We start from the raw sequence: 24,195 nt of genomic DNA on the forward strand, positions 1-24,195 counted from the left end.
ATTTAGCACCTCTCCTATCTCCTCGGACTCCAAGCACAACTTCCCACTACTGTCCTTGACTGGCCCTACTCTTACCCTAGTCATTCTTTTATTCCTGACATATCTTTTGAAAGCTTTAGGGTTATCCTTGATCCTACCTGCCAAAGACTTCTCATGTCCCCTCTTGGCTCTTCTTAGCTCTCTCTTTAGGTCCTTCCTAGCTAACTTGTAACTCTCAAGCGCCCTAACTGAACCTTCATGCCTCATCTTCACGTAAGCCTCCTTCTTCCTCTTGACAAGTGTTTTGACTGCCTTAGTAAACCACGGTTCCCTTGCTCGACCACTTCCTCCCTGCCTGACAGGTACATACTTATCAAGGACACGCAGTAGCTGTTCCTTGAACAAGCTCCTCATTTCCATTGTGCCCATCCCCTGCAGTTTTCCTCTCCATCCAATGCATCCTAAGTCTTGCCTCATCGCATCATAATTGCCTTTCCCCCAGATATAACTCTTGCCCTGCGGTATATACCTATCCCTTTCCATCACTAAAGTAAATGTAATCGAATTGTGGTCACTATCACCAAAGTGCTCACCTACCTCCAAATCTATCACCTGTCTCGGTTCATTACCCAGTATCAAATCCAATACGGCCTCGCCTCTCGTTGGCCTATCTACATACTGTGTCAGGAAACCCTCCTGCACACATTGGACAAAAATGGACCCATCTAAAGTACTCGAACTATAGCGTTTCCAGTCAATATTTGGAAAGTTAAAGTCCCCCATAACAACTACCCTGTTGCTTTCACTCCTATCCAGAATCATCTTTGCAATCCTTTCCTCTACACTCTGGTACTTGTGCACAATTGTTTATTAACTTAAGAGTCATGATTGGCAGTACTTAAATATTAACAGACAATATGTTAGACATGATTGACTACTTGATTAGACGGAGACAGATCTTGTTTATGTGGAGGGATGCGAAACCCCCAAGTGTGGAGACTTGGGTTCGTGACTTGGCTGGGTTTCTAAGTTTGGAGAGGATAAAGTTTGCCTTGAGAGGGCCCTTGCTGGGGTTCTCCAGGCGGTGGCAACCGTTCCTTGACTTTCTCGCGGAACGTTAAGTGAGGAGGTCAGCAGCAAACCAGGGGGAAGGGGGGGGGGGGACTGTATGGGTTGTGGATAGATTTCTCTTGTAAATTATAGTTATCCCACCTTGTTTTGTTAAGTTGTTAATTTTTATTTTTTCTTTCCTTTTGGGAGTGGTTTTGTAAAAATTCTGTTAAATCTTGAAAGAAAAGTTTTTTTTTAAACTACTTGACTAGGGTATTAGGACATTTTTAGTTATATTGCATTAATTCTATGCTAACTAATTTCTGATTATCAATTCACAGTGAATATCTGTGGCTGAAATTGGTGAGATTGATTAAAGATTAGACTCTGCAGAGGTTGACAATGTTCAATATCAAATCTGTTGTGCAGATTAAAGACTTGATGTTTGTACTTAGCAATGCTGCCAAAACCTATAGACCTCTCTCATAGGAGCCAGCTGATTGTGGATCCTTCCTCTAAATTAACACCAGCTTTCCAGGAGGGTTGTTCATTCTGTTTTCTTGGACCTTCTGCCCCTACTTAACCCTTGCTTGTATGGTGGTAGTTGTATCTGCAATAACTGAAGTAGTGGAACATTCTGTAAATATCCCACGTCATGAATGAACAAGCCTCAGATGTAGGTCCAAGTTAAGGGTTCCTTCAGCAATCTGAGAGAATGACAGGCTGATTAGTTGTTTTGTGACAATTTGTGACAAATTATAATAAGTGAAGCACTGATTTATCATCTTGCTGTAAAATACCTTTTTTTAAGTGTGTAGTCGTATTTGTGGGAAGTGTTTGTTTGATTGGCAGGTAGTCCATTTTACTGGGACACCAGAAAACCTACACGGAGAGAGAATGCAAAATAATAAAGCTTCCAGCTGTCCCTATCGTCGTCGTCGTCCCCGCTCTCCTGACAGAATATTTGCACCAACCATCTACTGAGTAAAGACATTTTAATTTTTCCTGTTAGATTAGGTTTAAATCTAAACTATTCAAAACTGTCTCTGGTCCTACGCTACCTGAACTTAATATTTTGATGTGGAGATGCCGATGTTGGACTGGGGTGAGCACAGTAAGAAGTCTTACAGCACTAGGTTAAAGTCCAACAGGTTTGTTTTGAATCACTAGCTTTCGGAGCGCAGCTCCTTCCTCAGGTGAACGAAGAGACGAGTTCCACAAACACATATACAGACAAATTCAGTGCAACTGGAGAGAGGGATAATCACAGGTTAATTCACACTACTTTAACCTGTGATTATCCCTCTCTCCAGTTGCACCCCATGACCTGTAAAGACTTAATTACCTGCAAAGACTCTCATTCAATGTATCGTCTTGCATCATTGACTTTGTCTATATGTGTTTGTGGAACCCACCTCTTCATTCACCTGATGAAGGAGCTGCACTCCGAAAGCTAGTGATTCGAAGCAAACCTGTTGGACTTTAACCTGGTGTGTAAGACTTCTTAATATTTTAGGTTCATTATATTTGTGCCGTTTTAATATTTTATTGAGTGCAAATGTAGGGAAGTTGTGCTTTACCTTTATGAAGCTCTAGCTCAGCATCACTGAAGTACTGCATCTAGTCTTGGTCACCACACCTTTGTAAGGTTAGGTTGGAGAGGCTGGGATTATTCTCCATTGAGCAAAGAAAGTTCAGGAGAGATTTGATTGGTGTACAAGAATTGACCGGTTTAGATAATGTGGATAACAAAGAGCCAACTGTTGGTTAATGGTACAAGCACTATGGGGTAAAAGATATGGGGAAATGTTTTTGTTATTCCATTGGGGGAGTGTCACTGCTATCCCTAATTGTTCTTGAAGGAGGTGGTGAGCTGCCGCCTGGTGTAAGTGCACCTACACTGCTGTTAGAGAGGGAGCTCTAGAAGTTTGACCCAGCGACAGTGAAGGAACACAATATATTTCCAGGACACGATGAGGAGTGACTTGGAGGGTATCTGCAGCCCTTGTCCCACTAGCAGGAACATCGGAGTTAGGAGCAGGCGTGGGCTATGTGCCCCTTTGAGCCTGCCTACCATTCATAGAACATAGAAAAATACAGCACAGAACAGGCCCTTTGGCCCACGATGTTGTGCCAAACTTTTGTCCTTGATTAAGAACAAATTTACACCCCATCATTCTACCGTAATCCTTGTACCTATCCAATAGCCGCTTGAAGGTCCCTAATGTTTTCGACTCAACTACTTCCACAGGCAGTGGATTCCATGCCTCCACTACTCTCTGGGTAAAGAACCTACCTCTGACATCCCCCCTATATCTTCCCACCATTCACCTTAAATTTATGTCCCCTTGTAATGGTTTGTTCCACCCAGGGAAAAAGTCTCTCACTGTCTACTCTATCTATTCCCCTGATCATATTATAAACCTCTATCAAGTCACCCCTCATCCTTCGCGTCAATGCCAGATTCATCAGTCGCATTCACAAGACAGCCCCGAACGTCACCCAAGCACAACGCAATGCCATCCGCGCTCTCAAGACCAACCGCAACACCGTCATCAAACCAGCAGACAAAGGAGGGGCCACTGTCATACTGGACAGAACAGACTACTGCAAAGAAGTATACCGATAACTGAACAACCAAGAACACTACAGACAGTTACCCGCAGATCCGACCAAGGAACACATCCGCCAACTTAACAGTCTGATCAAGACCTTGGATCCAGATCTTCAGAGCACCCTACATTCTCTCATCCCACGTACTCCCCGCATTGGAGATCTCTACTGCCACCCGAAAATACACAAGGCCAACACACCAGGCCGTCCTATCGTATCAGGCAATAGGACCCTGTGTGAGAACCTCTCTGGCTACATCGAGGGCATCTTGAAACCCATCGTACAAGGTACGCCCAGCTTCTGTCGCGACACGACGGACTTCCTACAGAAACTCTGCACCCATGGACCAGTTGAACCAGGAACATTCCTCGTTACAATGGACGTCTCGGCACTCTACACCAGCATCCCCCATGACGACGGCATTGCTGCAACAGCCTCAGTACTCAACACCGACAACTGCCAATCTCCAGACGCAATTCTGCAACTCATCGGCTTCATTCTGGATCACAACATCTTCACCTTCGACAACAAGTTCTTCATCCAGACGCAAGGAACAGCCATGGGGACCAAATTCGCACCCCAATACGCCAACATCTTCATGCACAAGTTTGAACAGGACCTACTCACCGCACAGGACCTTCAACCGACGTTATACACCAGATACATCGATGACATTTTTTTCCTTTGGATCCACGGCGAAGAATCATTGAAACGACTACATGATGACATCAATAAGTTCCATCCAACCATCAGACTCACCATGGACTACTCTCCAAAATCAGTTGCATTCTTGGACACACTCGTCTCCATCAAGGACGGTCACCTCAGCACTTCGCTTTACCGCAAACCCACAGATAACCTCACGATGCTCCACTTCTCCAGCTTCCACCCTAAACACATTAAAGAAGCCATCCCCTATGGACAAGCCCTCCATATACACAGGATCTGCTCAGACGAGGAGGAGCGTAACAGACATTGAAAGATGCCCTCGTACGAACGGGATATGGCGCTTGACTCATCGATCGACAGTTCCAACGCGCCACAGCAGAAAACCGCACCGACCTCCTCAGGAGACAAACATGGGACACAACCGACAGAATACCCTTCGTCGTCCAGTACTTTCCCGGAGCGGAGAAACTACGGCATCTTCTTCACAGCCTTCAACACGTCATCGATGAAGATGAACATCTTGCCAAGGCCATCCCCACACCCCCACTACTTGCCTTCAAACAACCGCGCAACCTCAAACAAACCATTGTTTGCAGCAAACTACCCAGCCTTCAGAACCGTAACCACGACACCACACGACCCTGCCATGGCAATCTCTGCAAGACGTCCCAGATCATCAACATGGATACCATCATTACACGTGAGAACATCACCCACCAGGTACGCGGTACATACTCGTGCGACTCGGCCAACGTTGTCTACCTCATACGCTGCAGGAAAGGATGCCCCGAAGCGTGGTACATTGGCGAGACCATGCAGACGCTGCGACAACGAATGAATGGACATCGCGCGACAATCACCAGGCAGGAATGTTCCCTTCCAGTCGGGGAACACTTCAGCAGTCAAGGGCATTCAGCCTCTGATCCACGGGTTAGCGTTCTCCAAGGCGGCCTTCAGGACGCGCGACAACGCAGAATCGCCGAGCAGAAGCTTATAGCCAAGTTCCGCACACATGAGTGCGGCCTCAACCGGGACCTGGGATTCATGTCGCATTACATTCACCCCCCACCATCTGGCCTGCGAAATCCTACCAACTGTCCTGGCTTGACACAATTCACACATCTTTAACCTGGGGTTACCCCATCTCTGGATCTGTAAAGATTTAATCACCTGCTAATGCTCGCATTCCAAGCATTGTCTGGCATCTTTGAATCTGTCTATATATATGTTTCTGGAACATACCTCTTCATTCACCTGAGGAAGGAGCAGCGCTCCGAAAGCTAGTGACATCGAAACAAACCTGTTGGACTTTAACCTGGTGTTGTAAGACTTCTTACTGTGCTCACCCCAGTCCAACACCGGCATCTCCACCTAATGAGAAAAGGCCTAGCATCCTCAACCTTTCCTCTTAAAACCTACTCTCCATTCCAGGCAACATCCTGGTAAATCTCCTTTGCACCTTTTCCAAAGCTTCCGCATCCTTCCTAAAATGAGGCGACCAGAACTGCACACAGTACTCCAAATGTGGCCGTACCAAGGTTTTGTACAGTTGCATCATCATCTCACAGCTCTTAAATTCAATCCCTCTGCTAATGAACGCTAGCACACCATACTCCTTCTGCACAGCTCTATCCACTTGAGTGGCAACTTTCAAAGATCTATGAACATAGACCTCAAGATCTCTCTGCTCCTCCACATTGCTAAGAACCCTACCGTTAACCCTGTATTCGGCATTCATATTTGTCCTTCCAAAATGGACAACCTCACATTTTTCAGGGTTAAACTCCATCTGCCTCTTCCCAGTCCAGCTCTGCATCCTATCTATGTCTCTTTGCAGCCGACAACAGCACTCCTCACTATCCACAACTCCACCAATCTTTGTATTGTCTGCAAAATTGATCCCTGCAGTACGCCACTGGTAACTGGGCTCCAGGCTGAATATTTGCCATCCACCACCACTCTCTGATTTCTATCGGTTAGCCAGAACGTTATCCAACTGGCCAAATTTCCAACTATCCCATGCCTCCTTACTTTCTGCATAAGCCTACCATGGGGAACCTTCTCAAATGCCTTACTAAAATCCATGTACACTACATCCACTGCTTTACCTTCATCCACGTGCTTGGTCACCTCCTCAAAGAATTCAATAAGACTTGTAAGGCAAGACCTACCCCTCACAAATCCGTGCTGACTATCCCTAATCAAGCAGTGTCTTTCCAGATGCTTAGAAATCCTATCCCTCCGTACCCTTTCCATTACTTTGCCTGCCACTGAAGTAAGACTAACTGGTCTGTAATTCCCAGGGTTACCCCTAGTCCCTTTTTTGAACAGGGGTATGACATTCGCCACTCTCCAATCCCCTGGTACCACCCCTGTTGACAGTGAGGACGACAAGATCATTGCCATCGGCTCTGCAATTTCATCTCTTGCTTCCCATAGAATCCTTGGATAAATCCCATCAGGCCCGGGGGACTTGTCTATCCACAAGTTTTTCAAAATGCCCAACACATCTTCCTTCTTAACGAGTATTTCCTCGAGCTTACCAATCTGTTTCACACTGTCCTCTCCAACAATGTGGCCCCTCTCATTCGTAAATACTGAAGAAAAGTACTCGTTCAAGACCTCTCCTATCTCTTCAGACTCTCTACACAATCTCCCGCTACTGTCCTTGATCGGACCTTCCCTCGCTCTAATCATTCTCATATTTCTCACGTGTGTAAACGGCCTTGGGGTTTTCCTTGATCCTACCCGCCAAAGATTTTTCATGCCTGCTCTTAGCTCTCCTAATCCCTTTCTTCAGTTTCCTCCTGGCTATCTTGTGAAATGAAAATCGCTTATTGTCACAAGTAGGCTTCAAATGAAGTTACTGTGAAAAGCCCCTAGTCGCCACATTTCGGCGTCTGTTTGGGGAGGCTGGTGCGGGAATTGAACCGTGCTGCTGGCCTGCCTGGGTCTGCTTTAAAAGCCAGCGATTTAACCCAGTGTGTTAAACCAGCCCCTGTCCAGCGCCCTGTCTGAACCTTGTTCAGCCTTACATAAGTATCCTTGTTCCTCTTAACAAGACATTCAACCTCTCTTGTCAACCATGGTTCCCTCACTCGACCATCTCTTCCCTGCCTGGTAGGGACATACATATCAAGGACACGTAGTACCTGTTCCTTGAACAAGTTCCACATTTCAATTGTGTCCTTCCCTGACAGCCTATGTTCCCAACTTATGCACTTCAGTTCTTGTCTGACAGCATCATATTTACCCTTCCACCAATTGTAAACCTTGCCTTGTTGCACAAATCTATCCCTCTCCATTACTAAAGTGAAAGTCACAGAATTCTGGTCACTATCTCCAAATTTCTCCCCCACTAACAAATCTATCACTTTCCCTAGTTCATTACCAAGTACCAAATCCAATATGGCCTCCCCTCTGGTCGGACAATCGACATACTGTGTTAGAAAAGCTTCCTGGACACACTGCACAAACACCACCCTATCCAAACTATTTGATCTAAAGAGTTTACACTCAATATTTGGGAAGTTGAAATCACCCATGACTACTACCCTGTGACTTCTGCACCTTTCCAAAATCTGTTTCCCAATCTGTTCCTCCACATCTCTGCTGCTATTGGGGGGCCTATAGAAAACTCTCAACAAGGTGACTGCTCCTTTCCTATTTCTGACTTCAACCCATACTACCTCAGTAGGCAGATACTCCTCGAACTGCCTTTCTGCAGATGTTATACTATCTCTAATTAACAATGCCACCCCACCCCACCTCTTTTACCACCCTCCCTAATCTTATTGAAACATCTATAAACAGGAACCTCCAACAACCATTTCTGCCCCTCTTCTATCCAAGTTTCCGTGATGGCCACCACATCGTAGTCCCAAGTACCGATCCATGCCTTATGTTCACCCACCTTATTCCTGATGCTTCTTGCGTTGAAGTATACACACTTCAACCCATCTCAGTGCCTGCAAGTACTCTCCTTTGTCAGTGTTCCCTTCCCCACTGCCCCACTACACACTTTAACGTCCTGAACATCGGCTACCTTAGTTGCTCGACTACAAATCCGGTTCCCATTCCCCTGCCAAATTAGCTTAAACCCTCCCGAAGAGTACTAGAAAACCTCCCTCCCAGGATATTGGTGCCCCTCTGGTTCGGATGCAACCCATCCTGCTTGTACAGGTCCCACCTTCCCCAGAATGCGCTCCAATTATCCAAATACCTGAAGCCCTCCCTCCTACACCATTCCTGCAGCCACGTGTTCAACTGCACTCTCCCTATTCCTAGCCTCGCTATCACGTGGCACCGGCAACAAACCAGAGATGACAACTCTGTCTGTCCTGGCTTTTAACTTCCAGCCCAACTCCCTGAACTTGTTTATTACATCCACACACCTTTTCTTACCTACGTCATTGGTACCAATGTGCACCACGACTTCTGGCTGCTCCCCCTTAAGGATCCTGAAGATACAAGACATCCCTGGCCCTGGCACCCGGGAGGCAACATACCTTCCGGGAGTCTCGCTCGTGACACAGAATCTCCTATCTATTCCCCTAACCATTGAGTATCCTATCACTATTGCTTTTCTATTCTCCCCCCTTCCCTTCTGAGCCCCAGAGCCAGACTCATTGCCAGAGACCTGGCCGCTAGGGCCTTCCCCCAGTAGGTCATCCCCCCCAACAGCATCCAAAACGGTATGCTTGTTTTGAAGGGGAACGGCCATGAGGGATCCCTGCACTGTCTGCCCATTCGTTTTCTTTCCCCTGACTATAACCCAGCTACTTTTGTCCTGTACCTTGGGTGTGCTTACCTCCCTGTAACTCTTGTCTATTACCCCCTCTGCCTCCCGGATAATCCAAAGTTCCTCCAGCTCCAGCTCCCTAACACGATCTCTGAGGAGCTGGAGTTGGGTGCACTTGCCGCAGGTATAGCCAGCGGAGACATCGGTGGTATCCGTCACCACCCACGTCCTATAGGAGGAGCATGCAACTGCCCTGGCCTCCATCCCCTCTTACCTTACAGAATATAGCTGCCCTGTGGACCAACTCTGCCCACTCGACTCTGCTCCCAGTTAGCTGCACTCTCTGTAAACTCCCGACTCCCTTCTCGCTCTTTGAGGAAATGTAGGAAATGAAATGAAAGGAGCACCTTACTCCTTCCTCATCCCTCAGTCACCAAACTCTCACTATAGCACTCAAATGCACCCAAATTCAGCACTCAGTGCAAACAAAGTCTGCACTGTAGCTGGCTCACATACTGATTGATCTAATTGTGGTCTTAACTCCCCATAACCCTTGACTACCATATAAACAAATGATTGAGGTCATTGGTTTGGAAGGTGCTGTTGAAGGAATCATGATGAGTTGCTGCATTGTATCTTGTAAATGGTGTACACTGCTACAACTGTGCATCAATGGTTAGAGGGAGTGATGTTTAATTTATTGGATGGGTGTTGATCAAGCGTCCTACATTGTCATGGATCATGGAATCATAGAATTTACAGTGCAGAAGGAGGCCATTCAGCCCATCGAATCTGCACCGGCACTTGGAAAGAGCACCCTACTTCATCCCACAACTCCACCCTATCCCCGTAACCTAGTAGCTCCAGGATGGTGTCGAACCTCTCGTGTATTTGGAACTACACTCATCCAAAAAAAGTGTGAATATTCCATTGCACACCTGATTTGTGTCTTGTAGCTGATGGACAGACACCGGGGATCAGCAGAATTCCTAACCTCTGTACCTCTCTTATTTATATGACTAGTCCAGTTAAGCTTTTAGTCAGTGGTGAAGAAGACCCTATTCATGCAATGAATGATAGTGACCTGGAATTTACTGTCTATAAGGATGGGGTAGTGAAGACTATAAGTCTCTCAAGGCTGCGTACCTAGCCCCCTACTATACTCACTATCACGCTCGATAGTGTGGCAAAATCCGGTCCAACTCCATCTACAAGTTTGCTGATGACACGACATTAGTGGGTTGGATCTTGAACAACGATGAGTCAGAATCCTAAATGACCCTCTTCTGGACTGAACTGATCTTTCTATGTATCTTCTTTACAGTTGTAGCATTATATTCTGTACGCAGAACATACTTTTCATTGTACCTCGGAACATCTGACAATAAATCTAAATCTAATCTAATGAACGATTTTAAAAGGGTCTTTGATTATGCTGCCTGTTTTCCCAAGGAAGTGTGGTGTGGACAGAGTCAATGGGTGGGAAGCGGGCTTGTATGGTGGCCTGGGATATGTTCACAACTCTGTAGTTTCTTGTGCTCTTGGGCCGAGCAGTTGCGTGAAGGAAACCTGAAGGGCTGCTGAGTTACAGCAAGGGATTGGGACTGACTGAATTGCTCTATAGAGATCTGGCATGGACTTGAATGACTATCCTCATGGTATTATGACACCATGACAGAATTCAAACTTCTGTGTGTTCAGGGTCACTAATTTACAGTGACTGAATAAATCAGTATTCTATTACTGGATGTAACTTGAGCAGGCATTTTGAGGATAGCATTGTGTGATTCCATCCGTTTCTATGAATCCAGCAGAATTGCTTATACCTTATCCACTTTGCACTTGGCTTTCCTCTTATAGATTTGCAATTTCTAATGTAGCTGCACCTTTTTGTGGATAAGTCCAGGATTTGAAATGAGGCTTCATCTGTGCATTCTAAAGACTTAGTTAATCTCTAAATTCGTACTTTACTCTCCTGGCTGCCTAGCCCAGTATATTTTTAGCATTTTTAAATACCTTTACTACATTGAAATTGATGTGATTAACAACATTCCAGGTCCATTTCCAAGTCTCCACATGCTCATTCTGTACCATTTGTAGCATATTTATTTTACCTGGCTTTTGACCACAATATTTGACATTTTGCTGTTAATTGTCACAAGTCCACCCAATTGCTTATGTATGTTATGGGCAGCACGGTAGCACAGTGGTTAGCACCGTTGCTTCACAGCGCCAGGGTCTCGGGTTCGATTCCCACTTAGGTCACTGTCTTTGTGGTGTCTGCATGTTCTCCCCGTGCCTGTATGGGTTTCCACCGGGTGCTCCAGTTTCCTCCCACAAGTCCCAAAAGACATGCTATTAGGTAATTTAGACATTCTGAATTCTCCCTCTGTATGCCCAAACAGGCGCCGGAATGTGGCGACTAGCGGCTTTTCACAGTAACTTCATTGTAGTGTTAATGTAAACCTACTTGTGGCAATAAAGATTATTATTATTATAAGTTTACTGTCCGTGTGGAGTTTGCACATTCTCCCCGTGTCTGCGTGGGTCTCACCCCCACAACCCAAAGATGTGCAGGCTAGGTGGATTGACCACACTAAACTGCCCCTTAATTGGAAAAAATGAATTGGGTATTCTAAATTTAAATTTATTATCCGTTAAATCCTTCTGCATTTTTTTTCTGTATCCACTGATCTCCCTATTTGATGTAGCCACGGCAAAGATAATCTGGGGACTCTGTTATAAAGTTGCAGAAAGTTGTCTGCAGGCAGACAGGCAGTTCTGAAGTTATTACCATCTGTAACAAAGGGACATAAACAGAACAAATGTACCGAAGTTGTTTTAAAAGCCGTGGAAAACAAGGTGAGCACCTCCATGCAGCAACGCCTGCTGCTTTAACGCAGTATCAGCACGCAGTGAATATGTAAAGGATGTCAGTCGGTTGATAACAGTTTTGATTATCAAGAAAGTCGAGAAAGGAAAAAGACAGGACAGGAACCCAGAGGGATTGAGGAGGTTAACGAGACAAAACCTTGGTAAAGTTAAGAAAAAAACAAATGAACAGGGTGCAAATCAACAAACAAAGAACTCGGCTGGATCGAACCAACCTCTATGAGGCCATCGGATCCAGGTACACCCTACAAAACAACAAGACAAAAAGAATCTGAAAAATATGTACCTCTTCCTCAACAGTGACGTGGTTCTCCAACAACAGAAAATAAACATAAACAAGTGGATGAAAACGTACAGTTCGAGAGGATAGACACGCCTTTAGTGCTCAATGACAAAATGCTGGGTAGAATACCTACTGCTTTTTCTACACCTGTACCTCTTCCTCCTCTTTCCTATGCCTACATTCTAGGATATTATAATTACCACATTTCCCGTTTCCGGTCATGTGCTCATCGCACTAATCGGATCGCAAATCATTTTCTATTCAATGATAGCAGCTTTCAATGGTGGGGCCCTTACCCAGCATTCACCACAGGATAGAAAGTACCCTATCCAGATTACAGGAGCTTCTAGCGCAAGCACATTGCCTGGCTGTAACTGAACATGCGCAATGTGGGCTGTAACGGGCCACATAGAGCAGAAAAGAAACAATCCAGTGCAGTTGAGAAATAGAGCCAGTGGGTCCAGTCACGTGTTCGTCACCATATTAAGTTTTGCTCTAACCCAAAGCATGATATGAGCCACTATTAGTTCACAATCCTTACAAAGGAAGTATGTGCAGAGATCTGGGAGGGAAGAAAGGGAAAGCAAACCTCTATATCATGGAGGAGGACTATATTATTTTAAATCGAGGAACTACTTGAATTAAAACTTCAATGTCTTCCAACGAAGCACTGGAAATCCCTGTAGCCAACCTTCCAGCATTAAGAAGGCACAGTGCCAACAATCCAGAACTAGCAGTGTAACTGGCTTATTTTAAGTATAACACACGGATCTCCTCGTGGGAGGAAAAATCTAATTTAGAGCTTTAAAAGAGAATTGGATTGTTATCTGAAAAGGAAGAATGTGCAAGGCCATGGGAGTGGCACAAGGTGAATTACTCCTTCAGAGAGCCAGACAGGATGGAGTGAATGGCCTCTTGTGCTGTACCATTCCAATATTCTGTGAAGTAGTACATTACTGAGCCTTAAACCCAGTGAGATCCTTGCTTCTGTACCTGGACTACGCTGCATTAGCTTGGCTGAGGCAAAATGCTGGAAGATGGCTGGTGACCATGTAACTGTTCTCGAGCAGTAAGAGTCACATTCATGTCATCGGGGTATGCAGAACAATCCAGTCTCCTGCTCAATCCACAGAGCTTTGAAGTTTATTTTCCTCAAATCTTATTTTTTTAACCCCTGTACTTCCTTTGCTCAAAGAGATCAAACTCAGCTTCTCCATCCTAACGTTGCAGCCAAAATTCCCAATGCCTGGAACTATTCTGGTAAATCTCCTCTGTTCCCTCTCAAGGATCCTCACATCCTCCCTAAAATGTGGTGACTAGAATTGGACACACTATAATTGTAACCTAAAAACATTGAGCATAACTTCCCTACTTTTCTACTCCATATCATCAGCCTATATCTTTTTGCTAAGTACACTTCCAGTATGTCCTGCTATCTTCAAAGATCTATGCATGTGAAACCTGAGGTCCCCTGCCCATTTGCACTCGTTAAAACTTTGCCATTAAGCCCATATTGTCCATCCTACCCTTTCTGCCAAAATGCTTCATCTCACACTTGTTTACTAAATTCGATCTGCCACTTGTCTGCCCGTTCAGCCAGTTTGTGTCCTGTTGCAGTCAATGTGCAGGGTTACAAGGGGACAGAACGAGGTGAATTGCTCCTTTGGAAAACTGGCACAGACACAACGAGCCAAATGGCTTCTTATACTGTCCCATTCTGATTCTACTTTAGATTATTACTTGCCATTGCTAGTCTAAAACCTATGATCGCTCTTCTCAAAGGCTTTCCCATAGTCACTTGGCCCAACTCATTCCCCAGCTGATTTAGCACAGTGGGCTGGTTTAGCACAGTGGGCTAAACATATGGCTTGTAATGCAGAACAATGTCAGCAGCACGGTTCAATTCCCGTACCGGCCTCCCGAACAGGCGCCGGAATGTGGCGACTAGGGGCTTTTCACAGTAACTTCATTGAAACCCACTTGTGACAATAAGCGATTGTTATTAATTATTAGCAACAATTCTAGCAATGCCTCCTTCCTAGTTGGACCAGGAACATTCTGGTTGAAGAAGTTCTTGGACGCATTTGAGAAATACCTCCCCTTTATTAGTTACCTAAATATTGAATGGGATAAGCTTCCCAAATACCATCCCTGCATAATTCTTGCACATCTGTGATTTCACTGCAGATTTGTTCCTCTATCTTTCTGTCACTATTTGGGACCAGTGTATTCCATGCAGTGTGTACATACCTTTTTCGCTTCTCAATTCTCACCAAATGGCTTCTGTCCGCGCCCCCTCTGGGAAATCCTCTCTTTCCAGCCCGGCTTCCCTTTTTCCTTCCCTATTTTTTCTGAACACTTTGTATCCTTGAATACTAAGTGCTCGGTCCTCACCATTTTTAGCCATACTTTTGTTATTGCCATTACATGGTTACACAGTTTTTTGCGCTTGTGCCCAACTCATTCGCAATACTTTGTGTGTTTATGTGCCTGCATTCTGAGCGTATCTTTGTATTCCTTGTAGTCCTTCCTATTCTGCTGTCTGTTATGGTGCTACTACTCCTTGGATGAAACATGCCTCCTTTTGTGCCTTCATGCACCTTAATCCTGTTTTCTACCTCTTTATATTGGTGCCGAGCTCCCTGCTAGTTTAGTTTAAACCTTCCCCACGAGGACATTGGTTCTGTTAAGATGCAACCCACCCCTTGTGCCTCCTGCCCCAAAATTGGTCCCAGTGCCCTAGGAATCTGAAGCCCTCCCTTCTACACCATGCCTAACTCTCAGGAGAGGAAAAACCTATTTGCAGGAACAGCATAATATTGCACTAGTCGACGACGATCTTTCGGTCACCAATAGTGGTGTGGAGCTGACCTTTAAGACCAGAATATAAATACTAACCGACTTTATTGTAATTTTTAGCCGGCAAGTAGAACCACCCAAGAAAGAAACCGCTCCGACGACTACTGTAAAACGAGCAGATGAATGGAAAGACCCTTGGCGCCGATCCAAATCGCCCAAAAAGAGACCAGTTTCAACAACGTCACCAGGCCGTGGGCGCAAGCGCCGAAGAACGTCAGGGTCGTCCGTTTCAGTCTCTGGCTCATCGAGGTACGTAGGATATTGGAACCAACTACTTGTCAGGACACACTTCATCAAATCAAAGGCCATTTGCAAAACGGGTTTAAAAAATGGGAAGGTCCAACTTTCATGGCTTTCCTTCCCTCTTGCAGGAATGCTTAGTTGCCTTTGCACAAACGACATGGAGAAAGGATTGGAGACTTGGACTCTTCCCTTTGATATTGCCTTGATGCTGCAGTGCTTCCCTTGGGAATAGAGATTTGCCAGGCCCTTCTGTAAACAAAGTCCAATCACGTCATTTAAATGAAGATGGGTTAGGTGGTAGGGTGGAAGCATGAAGCATTATAGGTGGGTGCTCGCAGCCTTCCATTTTGTTTTCCATCTGCACTGTTCATTTGGCCCTTCATCTCGGTAGTCCATAGGAAAAATGATGCTGTGGCTTACCCTGGATCTCCACTGGGTCTGGGAAGAAGCAGAAGAATTTCAGCTAGACTTTCAATATTTAAATACGTGGGTGAAGTCCAAACATGATGTATTGGCTGCCAATGGAAATTACAGCCAGACGGTGGCATTCATCAAGGCCAACCTGGAAAACCTATGATTTTTGTGTGTCATCTATAACTCACTGGATAGAACTCTTCATTTGATTCAGAAGATCGTGGTACTCCCACTCCAGAGGCAAGTGCAAAAAGAACTAAGATTCTCTAGTACTGGATTCATGTTACACGGTTGGAGGTATTATGTCTCAGTTGATACAATACGACAAGGCCTCATCTGCCCCCTCAGGTGGATGCAAACAGATCGTGGCTCTATTTGAAGAAGAGCAGGGGAGTTTTCTCTGATGTCCTGGCCAATATTTAATCCTCAGTCAACATCACGAGAACGAGTTGGTCAATAAAAACTTGCAGTCAATAAAAAGTTACAGTTAACCTACCTATGATTACAAAGAGTTCTTCAGAGCTACTGAACTGTAATAACAATCCTACAACAGGTAGGATCAATGCATTTTGAATATGATGTTCTAGTCTTATGCCAGGAATGGGGAACGGGTGATAAAAACTAGCTGGAGTACTCTGTATCGATGGGTGATTTATAATTCCCTGCCTTTCCTATCCACCAAGTGGGATATAGAGTCTGTACCTAGTGTAGGCCTGCCACTCTCTGGAGCCAAACTTTCTTTCACCTTATGTATCTGCAGCTTCCTCAGAATATGGCATTAAGAACGGCCTGCAAAATTGCCTTGATTTGGAGAGTTGTGTGTTTTAGAATTGGGGAAAAAAAGCAATTTTAGTACCTGATTAAGGTTCAGTGGTAAACTTAATGCCGTCGAGCTCATTTTCACTGTCAGATGTTAGACGGACCTATAATTTGCTGCTTTCTGTCTCCCTCCTTTCTTGAATGGAGATGTTACATTTGCAGTTTTCCAACCTGCTGGGATTTTCCCAGAACCTTTTTGATTGGAAAATTTTTGAGTTATCCTACTATCTGTGACACTGTGTGCTGCACTAAACTATGATATTTGGAAGTCAGCATTATTTTTTAAATATTTTTTTCAGGTCGTCTTCTCGCTCTTCTTCCTATTCAGGATCTGGTTCATCCAGGTCACGATCAAGGTCGCATTCAAGATCTTCCTCTTACAGCTCTTATTCCAGCCATTCCTCCAGACACAGCTCCTACTCTGGGAGCAGATCAAGGTACGTCCATACTTTCAGCATGAAACAGTATGTGATTAGCTTTTATTCTGCACTCAATTCAATGGATTAACTCTTGTTCTGGTAAAGTGTGAGATATCACAAATTGGAAATTAGGTTTAAGACCGAACTAACCATATTTATCAAATGATTGGCCTCTTATAATGGGGCACAAGCAGTAATCTAAAGCTGTCTCTCTCTCTCCAGCGTCACTTTTGTCAGAGGTGTCTGTCCAGCTGTGCGCACCTGACAGGTTCACCTTCTAGTAGGGGCTGGTTTAGCACAGGGCTAAATAGCTGGCTTTGAAAGCAGACCAAGGCAGGCCAGCAGCGCGGGTTCAATTCCCGTACTAGCCTCCCCGAACAGGCGCCGGAATGTGGCGACTAGGGGCTTTTCATAGAAACTTCATTTGAAGCCTACTTGTGACAATAAGTGATTTTCATTTCATTTTTTTTCATAGTATTGTTATGGGCCAGCATTTAGAGAACCCCAAAGTGTACCATGGAGTTCACCTGACCCACAACTTTTAATAGATTGTGATTTGGGGAGCACACGGCCCACTCTACAAGTGTGGTACAGCAGAAATGGAAAAGTTTTTTAAAGCAAAACAATGTTTATTCTACGAACTCAAGTTAACCTTTTTAACACATACAGTGAACATCTTAGCAACCATTAATTCAAATACAACACCCAAAGAATACAACACTAAGTAATCCTTAATAACTTCCCAAACAACATCCAGAAGACTTTTAACAGAAGCACATCAGGTTTACATTCACTACTGAGAACATTTATAATTCTGAATTCACCAAATGATCAAGAGATAGTCTTTTCATGGCAGAGAGAACAGCAGTACACCTGCTCTGTCTGGCTTCAGCTCCAACACTGAAAACAAAACCAAAAAGACACAGATACACCCGAGCTTTTCTCAAAGTGAAACTAAAAAGCAGAGCCAGAGCTCAGCTCCACCCCCACTCTGACATCACTGCAGTAACATGAGCAGCCAAACATTTCCTGAAACGACATTCTCATGACAGTATTGACCAGGTAATCCAAGAGTTTAACCTGTTTTTGTGTTGACCAAGAATTCCGCTGCAGAATAAAGAGAGTTCAAAGAAGCAATTGGGTGCAAATATTTGCAAGTCAAATTTAGCTTGTTGTTTCATTTTTGCTGTTAAATTATTTTCCTAACAGAGGAACTCCTGATCAAATCACACAGGAGGAGCTTGTGATTTCACTACAACGTCTTCATCTATTTTCAGACAAAGGGAAAGCCTACATTGGAATGCAGTGTACAAAATCTGTTGTTGAGAACAGAGTGCCTATGAGGATGTGCCCAGCTCCACTTTATCCCGAAAAGAATTTTCAGCTCTGAACATGATTACAATAAATTATCTCCGTGGAGCAAATAATTCTTTTTAGATATGAGAAGTGTAAAGTAGTGATACCAGAAAGCTCTAATTACCTAATAAGATTATAAACTAAAGCTCAGTTAGCCTAACATTTGTCAAAGGGAAATTATTGAAATTTATTATTGAGGAGGTTATAGCAGGATATTTAGAATATAATAAAGGGACCAAGCAAAGTTGAAATGGCAATTGTGTTTCACTAATTTATTACAGTTCTTTGAGAAAGTAACAATTAAGGTGGATAAAGGGGAACAAGTAGATGCAGCTACTTGGATTTCCAACGGCATTTGACAAGGTGCCACATCAAAGATTGCTGCATAAGATAAGAGAACATAGTATAGCGGGATATCAGCATAGATAAAGGATTGGCCAGAGAGTAGGGTTAAATTAGTATTTTCTGGGTTAGCAAGGTGTAACTAGGAGTGCCACAGGGATCAATGCTCAACTACTTACAATCTATATCAATGACCTGAATGAATATAGGAACATAGGAATCAGGAGCAGAAGTAGGCGATTCAGCCCTTCGAGCCCACTACACCATTCAATCAGATCATGACTGATCTCTTCCTGGTCTCAAATCCACCTCCCATCCTGTTTCCCATATTTCCCTTCAACCCAGTTTTTTTAGCAGATATATATATATATATATATATATATGTGTGTATCCTTTTGACAAGGATATATATATGCTTTTGACAAGGTGCCACACAAAAAATTGCTGCATAAGATAAAGATGCATGGCATTAAGGGTAAAGTAGTAGCATGGATAGAGGATTGGTTAATTAATAGAAAGCAAAGAGTGGGGATTAATGGGTGTTTCTCTGGTTGGCAATCAGTAGCTAGTGGTGTCCCTCAGGGATCAGTGTTGGGCCCACAATTGTTCACAATTTACATAGATGATTTGGAGTTGGGGACCAAGTGCAATGTGTCCAAGTTTGCAGACGACACTAAGATGAGTGGTAAAGCAAAAAGTGCAGAGGATACCGGAAGTCTGCAGAGGGATTTGGATAGGTTAAGTGAATGAGCTAGGGTCTGGCAGATGGAATACAATGTTGACAAATGTGAGGTTATCCATTTTGGTAGGAATAATAGCAAAAGGGATTATTATTTAAATGATAAAATATTAAAACATGCCGCTGTGCAGAGAGACCTGGGTGGGCTAGTGCATGAGTCGCAAAAAGTTGGTTTACAGGTGCAACAGGTGATTAAGAAGGCAAATGGAATTTTGTCCTTCATTGGTAGAGGGATGGAGTTTAAGACTAGGGAGGTTCTGCTGCAATTGTATAAGGTGTTAGTGAGGCCACACCTGGAGTATAGTGTTCAGTTTTGGTCGTCTTTCCTGAGAAAGGATGTACTGGCACTGGAGGGTGTGCAGAGGAGATTCACTAGGTTAATTCCAGAGCTGAAGGGGTTGGATTACGAGGAGAGGTTGAGTAGACTGGGACTGTACTCGTTGGAATTTAGAGGGATGCGGGGGGATCTTATAGATCTTATGAAGGGAATTAGATAGGATAGATGCGGGCAGGTTGTTTCCACTGGCGGGTGAAAGCAGAACTTGGGGGCATAGCCTCAAAATGAGGGGAAGTAGATTTAGGACTGAGTTTAGGAGGAACTTCTTCACCCAAAGGGTTGTGAATCTATGGAATTCCTTGCCCAGTGAAGCAGTTGAGGCTCCTTCATTAAATGTTTTTAAGATAAAGATAGATAGTCTTACAAAACAGGTGGTGACATTTCCGCTGCTGCCCCTGCGTAGGATCCAGGACAGGGTGTCTGGCATCTGGGTTGGGGAGGGGAAGGTGTTGGACATATATCAGGAGCTGCAGGGGTGGAGGAAGCCTCAGTGGAGGAGTTGAAGGGCAAGTGGGAGGAGGAGCTGGATGAGGGCCTGTGGGCCGACACCCTGGGCAGGGTGAACTCCTCATCATGTGCCAGGCTCAGTTTAATTCAGTTTAAGGTGGTGCATTTCTTCATAGAATTTACAGTGCGGAAGGAGGCCAAAATGGATAACCTCACACTTATCTACATTAAACTCCATCTGACAAACTTTGCCCCAATCTCCTAGCCTATCTATATCCGTCTGTGAAACCTTTATCTCCTCCTCACTGCCTGCTTTCCCACCTATTATAGTATCATCCACAAATTTTGCTATGTTACACTCAGTCCCTTCTTGCAGATCATTTATGTAGATTGTCAGCAATTGAGGTCCCAGGACTGACCCCTGTGGCACCCTGCTAGTTATAAGTTCACCAGCCAGAGAAGGACCCATTTATCCCAACTTTTTGCTTTCTGTCAGTCAGCCAATCCACAATCCAATCTGGTACTCTACCCCCAATCCCCTGAGATCTCACCTTCTGGATCAATCTTTTTTGTAGCACCTTGTCAACACCTTCTGGAAGCCTCGATATACCACATCCACAGGTTCCCCCTTATCCGCATAGCTAGTTACGTCTCCAAAGAGCTCAAGCAAGTTTGTCATGCAGGACTTGCCCTTCTCCCGATCGCTTTCCAAATCCTTCTCCTTCCACTTGTTCGAACAGGATTCTTATATCTCTCTCAGCTCCACCCAGTCCCTCAAAGATGGTTCTGTCCAGGCACATACAGACCTGAACTCATCGCTATCTGGACTTTGGATTATCCTCTCCCTTTTACCCAAAAAACGGTCATGCATTTGAATAAGCAACTAACCTCCAATTTACGGACAAAAGAGGATATCTGGTTCTGTAATGGTCTAATGGCTAGTCGAGGAGGATAATGAATCTTGAATGAATCACCCTGGTGGAACAGGGATATCCTGTTTATTCTCATCAACCGTCTGAATGGGATAGTGCAACCCAGGCCACAGGTGGGCGCATATACCTCTGACTCAGTGCTAGACGTTTTACCTTCAGGCTGTTAACCCCTAAATTGCATCACTACATATTCGATCCAATTTGCTAATGTCTCCCAGGTGTCACATGGACAATTAAGCAACTCACTGGAGGAGGCAACTTTATGATGGGGGAGCCTGGCAGATCTGTGCCGAAGATAAAGCTGAGTCATAGATATCACAAAAGGAGGCCATTCGGCCCATCGAGTCTGCACAGGCCCTTGGAAAGAGCACCCTACCCAAGCCCACACCTCCACCCTATCCCAGTCTCCCCACCCAACCCTTTTGGAAACTAAGGGCTATTTAGCATGGCCATTCCATCTAACCTGCACATCTTTGGACTGTGGGAGAAAACCGGAGCACCCGGCGGAAGCCCATGCAGACACGGGCAGAACGTGCAAACTCCGCACACACAGTGACCCACGCTGGGAATCGAACCTGGGACCCTGGAGCTGTGAAGCAACTGTGCTAACCACTATGCTACCGTGCTGTCCACTCATTCGCAACAATCTTGCCTTGCAACAATCAGCCAGAGTGTTGAGTGGATGATCCATCTCTGCCTCCTCCAGAGGTCCCCAATATCACAGATGTCAGTCTTCAGCCAGCTCTATTCACCCCACGTGATATCAATAAACTTCTGAAGGCACAGGATACTGCAACGGCTGTGGGCCCTGACAATATTCCAGCAATAGTACTGAAGACTTGTGCATCAAAATTTGTCACGCTCTTAGCCAAGCTGTTTCTGTACAGCTACAACACTGGCATCCACTCGGCAATGTGGAAAATTGTCCAGCTGTGTCCTGTACACTAGAATCAGGACAAATCCAACCTGGCCATTTACTCCCCACCAGTCTACTCTCAATCTCAGTAAAGTGATGGAAGGAGTCATCAACAGTGCTATCGAGCGACACTTACTCAGCAATAACCTGGGTTCCACCAGGGTCACTCAGCTCCTGACCTCATTACAGCCGTGGTTCAAACATGGACAAAATAGCTAAACTCTAGAGATGAGGGGAGGGAGTGATTGTTCTCGACAACAAGGCAACATTTGACCATGTATGATAAAAAGGAGCCCAGCAAAACTGGAATCCGTGGTAATCAGGGGAAAGCTCTCTGCTGGTTGAGTCATACCTGGCACAAAGGAAGATGGTTGTGGTGGTTGGAGGTCAATCATCTCTGCTTCAGGACATCACTGCAGGAGTTTCTCAGGGTAGTGTCCTAGTCCCAACCATCTTCAGCTGCTTCATTAATTATCTTCTACCATCAGAACAGAAGTGGGGATGTTTACGGATGACTGCGCAATGTTCAGCACCATTCGCGACTCTTCAGATACTGAAGTAGACCATGTCCAAAAGCAGCAAGACCGAAACAATATCCAGGCTTGGGCTGACAAGTGGCATGTTACATTCACAAGTGCCAGGCACTGATCATCTCCAACAAGAGAGGATCTAACCATCGTCCTTTGACATTCAATGGCATTACCATCGCTGAATCCACAACTAGCAACATTCTGGGGGTTACCATTGACCAGAAACTGAACTGTACTAGCCAAATGAATACTGTGGGTACAAGAGCAGGTCAGAAGCTGAGAATCCTGTGGCGAGGAAATCATCTCCTGACTCCCCAAAGCCTGTCCACCATCTACAAGGCACAAGTCAGGAGTGTAATGGAATGCTCTCCACTTGCCTGGATGATTGCAGCTCCAACAACACTCCAGAAGCTCAACACCATCCAGGACAAAGCAGCCCGCATGATGGTTACCCCTTCCACAAACATTCATTCCCTCCACCACCGACGCACAGTGGCAGCCGTGTGTAACATCTACAAGGTGCACTGCAGTAACGCACCAAGGTTCCTTAGATGGCACCTTCCAAACCCATGACCACTAACACCTAGAAAGACAAGGGGAGCAGATACCTAGGAACCCCACCACCTGGAGGTTCCTCTCCAAGTCACTCACCATCCTGACTTGGAAATATTTCACTGTTCCCTTCACTGTCGCTGGATCAAAAATATTGAAACTCCCTCCCTAAACAGCACTGTAGGTAACCCCATGGACTGCAGCCATTCAAGAAGGCAGCTCACCACCATCTTTTTTTGGTGGGGGGGGGATATTTTATTCTAGGCATTTTCAGTTTTTATACAGAACTCATAATATAATCAACTTTTATTTCTTAACAAAACCCCTCTGTCTTAAACTGCCCCACTTAGTATCTATACTTTAAATAATATGTGCTTTTTTTTTTTTAACCCAAAAGCCCCCCCCCCCCCCCCCCCCCCCCTCCCTCCACGCTGACGTTTACCAATCCTTGGGAAAAAGTCAGCTCCAGAGCATCGTCTGCATTTATCATCAACCTTGGGACAACTCGTGCGTGACTTTGTCATGTGCAATCTATGTAGCACCTTAAATTGGATTAAACTTAACCTCACGCACAACAAGACTGTGTGGCCTTCTTTAGAATAAGTGAAATCGAGGCTTGTGCTAACGTGGGTGGAAGCCCTCCTTTGTTCATCAAGTCATTAAACATTTCAATCAGAAGTTGCCCCAATATCGTGACAAACATTTTATAGAATTCCACAGGAAATCCATCCGGCCCTGGGGCCTTCCCAGATTGCATCAGCCTTATACTTGCCATCACCTCATCCAACCTAAGTGGGGCTCCCAACCCAGCACTTTCCCCGTATCCACCATTGCGAAGTTTAAGCCGTGTAGAAACTACTTCGTACCCGAGTCTCCTCTCGGAGGTAAATCAACATCTGGCATGTGGGAGGCTTACAAATGTCCATTGATAGGAATTCAGGACCGGCATGTTATTGTGAGGAAGAAGGACAAGTATGGCAAGTTTTGGGAACCTTGGATAATGTGGGCTATTGTGAGCCTACTCCCAAAAGAAAAAGGAAGCATTTGACGGGGTTAGAAGGCT

General features: G+C 44.9%; 1 protein-coding gene across 8 annotated transcripts in view; it reads left to right on the plus strand.

Annotated features, from left to right (window-relative positions):
* The window catches only part of zc3h18 (zinc finger CCCH-type containing 18), a 319,920-nt gene that overhangs the window by 234,469 nt on the left and 61,256 nt on the right, over positions 1–24,195 (plus strand). For 7 of the 8 annotated variants that reach the window (XM_072517731.1, XM_072517736.1, XM_072517735.1 and 4 more), the window contains 2 exons: positions 15,147–15,335; positions 16,862–16,999. In XM_072517731.1, the coding sequence (XP_072373832.1) occupies positions 15,147–15,335; positions 16,862–16,999 (327 nt within the window). The remainder of the gene's footprint in view (positions 1–15,146; positions 15,336–16,861; positions 17,000–24,195) is intronic. The other variant, XM_072517738.1, reaches the window with a different exon arrangement.

Source organism: Scyliorhinus torazame, chromosome 10 (genome assembly GCF_047496885.1).
Source record: "Scyliorhinus torazame isolate Kashiwa2021f chromosome 10, sScyTor2.1, whole genome shotgun sequence".
Classification (NCBI taxonomy): Eukaryota; Metazoa; Chordata; class Chondrichthyes; order Carcharhiniformes; family Scyliorhinidae; genus Scyliorhinus; species Scyliorhinus torazame.